This window comes from Miscanthus floridulus, chromosome 11 (assembly GCF_019320115.1).
Source record: "Miscanthus floridulus cultivar M001 chromosome 11, ASM1932011v1, whole genome shotgun sequence".
Taxonomy (NCBI): domain Eukaryota; kingdom Viridiplantae; phylum Streptophyta; class Magnoliopsida; order Poales; family Poaceae; genus Miscanthus; species Miscanthus floridulus.
Window position 1 is genome coordinate 21266097 of NC_089590.1, and position 6475 is coordinate 21272571.

General features: G+C 44.3%; 1 protein-coding gene across 17 annotated transcripts; it reads left to right on the forward strand.

Moving 5' to 3' along the window:
* Positions 1–1454: 1454 nt before the first annotated feature.
* LOC136492959 (uncharacterized) lies at positions 1455–5485 on the forward strand. 17 transcript variants are annotated; one of them, XR_010768253.1, is made up of 6 exons: positions 1455–2164; positions 2976–3023; positions 3182–3296; positions 3433–3475; positions 3900–4038; positions 5372–5485. XR_010768253.1 is itself a non-coding variant. In XM_066488982.1 (5 exons), exons 1-5 carry the CDS (start codon positions 2048–2050, stop codon positions 3910–3912), a joined length of 336 nt encoding a protein of 111 aa, XP_066345079.1. In that variant the 5' UTR covers positions 1455–2047; the 3' UTR covers positions 3913–4175. The 17 variants fall into 17 exon arrangements, 3 of the variants coding, with proteins under 3 accessions (XP_066345079.1, XP_066345080.1, XP_066345081.1); XR_010768254.1 differs by lacking the exon at positions 5372–5485 and having other exon boundaries at positions 3182–3270; positions 3371–3475; positions 3900–4175; XR_010768259.1 differs by lacking the exon at positions 5372–5485 and having other exon boundaries at positions 3196–3270; positions 3371–3475; positions 3900–4175.
* Positions 5486–6475: the final 990 nt, after the last annotated feature.

Here is a 6475-nt window from a genome sequence, read left to right on the forward strand (position 1 = left end):
CGGAGCGGACGGCCTCAAGGACGAAGAGCAGGGCAGTAAGAGGAAGAGGGGCGTCGGGCGTGGTTGAGAGGGTGCTCGGCGTTGGGAAGCAGTCAACATCGGTGGGGGTCTGGAAGAAGAGCCGAATTGCAGGAGGGAGGGGTCATGAAGAACTGACGGACTGCAGGGCAAGGGGATCGGGAAGAACTGTGGACCCCAATGTTGCCACAATGTTGCCACTGCTAGAAAATTTCTCTCTCTTACACCTCATACAGATGCCAAGATTCTAAATATAGCCATAGTGTAGGCACCGGTGCTTGGGTTGACTGTGGACCCCGCCAAAAAAAAATCCCGTCCTTCTCCCCATCCGTCCCCTCCATTCTAGCGGACGGCGTGCTCCTCTCACCTTCCTCGTAGTTCGGTATTGATTTTTTTATGTTTCAGGCACCGTGGAACGAATGCTCCGATGCTAATATTTTTTGAAACTGGGCACCGGCCATAGCGTTAAGCACCGGTGCTTGAACGCTCTCTCTCCTTCCTTGCACCGGCAAAAGCCCACATTGTGGCCAGTCTAAGAAGGGGATCGGTTGTTTTTCTTATGGGCCGGGCCCACGTATCGAACCAACCCCGATCATATACATTGCTGGTAGTCAGCGTGTTCGTTTGGCTGTGGCTTGTCGTAAACGATCGTAAATTTTCAGTCGGAACAGTATTTTTCTCTCATATAAACCAGTCAACAGTACTTCTTTACGAACCAGCAACAATATGAACCAGTCAACTGAACAGACTGAGTATATATAACAGATGACGTCTAATCGTTTGTGGGGCTCAGCTAAGGACCACCCCTGGATCTATACACTGCTGGTACCCTTATTAGACGCGGCAGTCTGAACGGGACGCGTTATATTAAAATCACTTATTTTCCATTTCTTCGCTGGTGGAAGATTATTAGACGCAGTAAGAACGCGTTACATTTAAAGCTCAGTCGAGGAAGTTGTGACAAAACCATGGAATCATTTGGTTTCCTTGTTGAGAATAATGGCAGCGTACTACTGAATCTTTTTTAAATTATAGTTCGTTTGACTTTTTAATCTTACACTTGTCGTATTTAAAAATTTATGCTACATATCACTTCTTTTGTTGTAACTTGCTTTATTAATAAAAGTTCTTTAAGAACGACTTAAATTTAACTATATTTGTACAATTTTTTGAATAAAACGAGTTGCCAAACCTGAAGTCAAAAAAAGTTAAATAAATTATAATTTAGAACGGAGAGAGTAGTAAAAGATAGAGATATAGTGAATTTGTATTGATTCATATGCATTGTTACGGGTTGAGGGGGTGCCATCGTTCAGTTCTTATTAGAATAGCCTAATCGATCACTTATCTCCTAAAACTAAAAAAAAAGTGTAAATATTTTTTGGGACGATATTTATTTTGGTTCATCCTCTCATCACGACCGTGCGATACCTCGCTCGCTTCGTCGCTCTGCCTTTGCCCGTGCGAAAAAAAACGTTCCTTGCGGGCGTCGCCGCAGCTCCCTGATCTTGTCTCCTCGCGAGCCGGCGACCTCTCAGATCCGCCGGCCCCGTACCACCTCCCGATGGCGTGACCCCTGCCCCACGACGGCGCGACCCAGTCCATCCCGCCTGACCACGCCGCATCTGCCTTCTCCGCGACGGCGCGACCGCCTCCGCGCTTCGGCCTCCACCGCCTGCGCGTAGGGGCTGGGGCTCCTTCCTGCGCGGCTGCGCCTGGGGCCGAGCCCAGCCGACCGACGGCCACAGCCAGGGACCCTCCAGTCGCCGCCCCCCGCCTGGCCAGCTACGGAGGCGCGGAGCTTTCCCAGGCCGCCTGCGCTGCTGCGCCAGGGACGAGGCCAACTGGCCGGCAGGCCCTTCGGCCCTCCACTGCCCCTTTCCCTACCGGCTGCCAGCTGCCTCTTGGCTCCTACGGTCCTGCCTGCTCGGGCTCGGCTGCTCTCTCACCGAATCCTATTCCTTCCCCATCCTCCCGGCGGGCGGTGGGTGGGACCAACAGGAGTCGTCGTCGTTGCCGTGGTTGGAACATGCTGGGGTATCTGGGCTGCGGTAGCGAGTTCTTCCTCTCAATGCCACTACCGCTCCTGCTTCTGCTGTCGGCGGTTTACTGGTTGCGTCCATCCCTTTCCTCGACATGGGCTCTGGTGAGTTGCACAGACCTAGATGCAATTTGTATATTAGTGCTTTGTCAGCCTCGATGCAATTTGATGATTTCAATTGGAGCACACAGATGTCAACATAGATGTTGTGGATGGCTATTGAACTTCTCAATTATTTCCGATTGGTTGCTTTGCTGAAATATACCGCTACTGTTGTCATTAGTTATGAAATTGGGCTCACGGTAGTACTAGGTACGGCAATGGCCTGTGGCCGATGGCGCTTCCACGCCATGTGCGAGAACGGGAGGTGCGAGGCTGATACGCAAATCGATCTGGTTCGTCATCTATAGTTCTTATGTCCCCAGATCGATTTAGTTCTTCATCTTGGGTTATTACAAATCAATTTGGTTCTTCATCTAGGGTTCAGCTATTATGGCTCCAACTTGATGCCAGACACCATTGAGGTGTTTGGAGTACAGGTCGAGGGGAGCATCATCGCGGCGCGTTTGCATACGATGGCGACGACCTTTACTAGTCCTCGCCATGTCCTCTGTTTATCACACATTCCAGTTCTCATGTCGGCTTGCTAAAATATAAAACACGTTCCCAAGTTCTTCTTTAGACTTTATATTCGGATATGCCAATTCGTTTTTCTGATATGTATGCAAATGATATCCGTGTTTTGACGGTCCAAGAAAACACAGTTGTGCAGATCAGTTGCAGTTCGACTTTGCTAAATTCGGATCTCATAAATAAACTGTGTTAATTTTCAGAGTTGTTTACTTTGCTCATTCTGATGTCGCCTTTCATATTCCAGTGGTGCTTCACTCTTACTATCGTGTATTCATATATGCAGATATTCCTATACAATTATACACTGTTATGGGAAAACAGAGCTCTGCAGGTCAGTTGCACTTCGGCTTGGCTAAATTTGGATCCGAATAAATAAATTATGGAATGCATGATATCTGTTTTTCATAGTTGTTTGCTTTGCTCATTGCGATGTGGTCTTTTATATTCCAGTGGTGCTTCACTTTTACCATCATGTATTCATACATATAGATATTCCTATACAGTTATACGCTGACAACCTCAAAGTACAGTATGCACAGGTTTGAGGCTCTTGCATATGGTGATTTCTCAAATGTAAGGTGCAATTGGTGGCTTCTTAACCACAGTTACATCACTTGATATACTTCCCTCCTTTATTTCTTTGTTCTCAAACTAATGTTGTGTTCGCCTTTCCCTCAGTATGACCCAAAGCTGTTCCGTTGCTTAATAGGCCTCATTTCAGTGACAAACTATATATGCAGGTGACAAACTTCCTATACCACTACAAAGAGATGAAATAAGCAGGTATAGTGAACTCAACTCCAGACCCACTTACCATGGTCCTTAGATTTTAATGTGACATTTTTAGATTATATGCGCCTTCTCTATTTATCATATTGAATATCTGCTGGTTTTGAAATTAACATTTTGCATTTTGGTTTATTCTAATTTCATATCAAAGGTTGTTTTGCATTTCAGTTTATTGTAATTTTACGCCTATCACTTTAATTGGACACCATGTATACTATATGACTCCCATACATTTCTTTCTTTAATTAAACACTATTTTCTTTTCGCACTTACTTTGAGGTTTAAGGTCCCATCGATCATCTTCCTGGTAGTTTTTGTCCTGCAATCTACATGTCGTTGCTCAAAATACCAATTAAGTCCACCTTTACAGTGGTATAGGAAGTTAATCTAAGTGTTTTTTTTTTTTGTTTCCTTGCAGCCTTGTGATCTGATTTCTTCAACTCAAGATTCCTAAAATTTCATGTTCATTTTCTTCGACTCGGCTTCCAAAACTTGGAGATTTATGACATTCCACAGTAGGTGAATTGTACAGTCATGACAGTTGCAGTTTGCCAATGGTACCTACATTGCCACCGCTACAAATAAATAGATTGTACAATACACTTGATTGTATATTTTGTTTTCCTGATATATAAAACAATAAACTTGGCTTCAATGTATAATAGTTACTTAAAAAGGCTCTTGAAATGAGTTACCCTGCTGTCTATGGTCACTTTTGCGACTACTGCTTATGATTGGCTATAACGCGTGGCATGTAATTCAAAACATCAGATTTATTGTGCTACCTAAGCTGAATCTCAGCTATTACACAGTGATTACAGGTTAATCTTAATTACTGATTGATCGTGCCATTCTCCTTGATTGAATATTATCTGTCATGTGATAGAGGAATCACGGTAAAATAGGAAGTAGAAAATTATTGTGCTATCCATATACACAGTGCATGTTTGCATGCACCAGCATACATGGCAACGGGTAAAAGGAAAGAGAATTAACACAGAAGGAAAGAGAATTAAGACAAAAGGAAATAGAGAGTCTGCTATTAATCCTCTGCTATAAATCCAATCGCCTCGCCATAGCGCCCACTTGTAACACCCTTGGTGTTATACCTTAATCAAAATACTAAACCATATTATGAGCATCATGTTTATATATTATTGCATGTGGTAAATGAGACATTAAATTTTATTGCACTAATTCTCAAATTGAGCTCTAATTATTCCTTGTCCAAATACTCTCTAGCACAGATCAACTCACTATTGTCATCCTGATCCAACTCCATCTCTCGTTATTCATCCCGAGCACATACTTGGGTGTGGGCATAGGGAAAGCTTGTTGCTCTCTTGTTGTGGATCCGGCTCTTTCTGGACCGATTGATTGGAGGCGGAGATGATGGAGGTCCTTGCACCGCACTGAGTCCAGGACTCAGGAATGGGGGCTTGGAGTACAAGTTTGGATGGGGACCTGGACACCCAGGACAGGAGAGTGATGGGTTGGTCCTGCTTGTCCTTAGGGTATAAGCAGGGCGTGTGCCTTCAGGACACCCCGCTGGGCACATTGATTTGCGAATCATTGGGAAATCCGATATGGCTTGTCTACGGTTTAGCACCGAAGTAAGAACTGAAAGTTGAAAGAAGAAGAAATGGAACTGATTGCTCAACCCTTGCTTAAAAGTAGAACATGTGCTTATATAGACTGGCTAGATGATAACTTAATACGGCTGATAATAATAACATAAAAAAGGACTCACTATCAGTATTGCTTTCTACTAAAATAAACTAGCAAACCATAAAGCTTTCCATATTCCTTGGAGTCGAAAATTTATTCCCATTAGTCGGATAAGTCTTGCGAGTACATTGTGTACTCAGAGTTTATTTACCCCTGTTGCAGGTGATGCATGAGAAGTACCTTTGTGTGGAGGATTCTTCTAGTGGGCTCAGACGGATCCTCGTTCTTATCGCTAGATGTTTATTTTAAATTCCGCTGTTTATCATTCCGCACTCTGATATTTGGTATTGTAATAATGTACTTTTAAGAAACTCTGATGTATGAAATAAATAAGTATTGTAACCCGTTCTCATTATTGGATCCTTGGAAAAATGTGGATCTTTCGGGTTCTTCCTTGGGGTGTGCCCGATGGATACCGCCCGCTGTAGCTTGCTTTCGGGGTGCATAGTGTCTAGTGGAAGACGAGCACCTCCGTAAACGTGTTATTTCAGGCGGTTCTACAACAGTTGGTACCAGAGCCAATAATGGTTACGAGTTTCATCACTTTTTTTCAAAACTAAAAATTTGATCAACAAAAGCTTTGCGAAAAGTTGGATGCGATTACATTATGTAAATGAGTATAAGCCCTAGCAATATGGTCTTTCTAGAATAGCGGCACTAGTTTTATCTAACCAGTTTTCTATAGGTACACTGACTTACGTTGCGTAAGAAATCACTTAGTATACGGAAAGTGAGTGTGCGATGTGCCGAAAATTTTACGAATGCCGCTATATTCTGACTTGAGTGAACGTATAGGCCGAAGCATGCATCATGATATTAGGATCTTGCTTAAACTAAAATCCCCCTACACGTATAATTGGATTAGTAAAGTAATAGGATTAATTAAAAGAATGCTTTAATTAAATGTGTTGTCATTTCTCTGTCCCCTGCTTCTAATCGGGAAGGTTGTTCTAAATGGATGGTTTCTATCTTTTACAGATGAATCTAAGGTCAGGACATGGGAGCACCAGTGCTGGGGCGGCTCACGGTCTTGGTGAGGGCCAAGGTGAGAGTGGCCAGGCCCATGAGCCCAACGGGGAGAGCCATGGGGCTCCACTTCTGGCTCCTCCTCCACCACCGCCGCCTCCGACGACTCACGCTGAGATGATGGTGGAACTGTTGGCTGCTCGCCGAGAGTCAACCCGTACCATGGAGATAATGGCACAAGCTGTCGCTGGCTTTGCCCGCGGAGGCCACGGGGGCAATGGTGGGAAGGAGGGTGGTGTC

Excerpts from the sequence above, each read along its gene's own strand:
- LOC136492959 (XM_066488982.1), top strand. The coding sequence starts at position 2,048 with ATGCTGGGGTATCTGGGCTGCGGTAGCGAGTTCTTCCTCTCAATGCCA. Across the intron at positions 3,024-3,181 it reads GGGAAAACAGAGCTCTGCAG|ATATTCCTATACAGTTATAC; the intron begins GTCAGTTGCACT and ends TCATACATATAG. Across the intron at positions 3,297-3,432 it reads TTGGTGGCTTCTTAACCACA|GTGACAAACTTCCTATACCA; the intron begins GTTACATCACTT and ends CTATATATGCAG.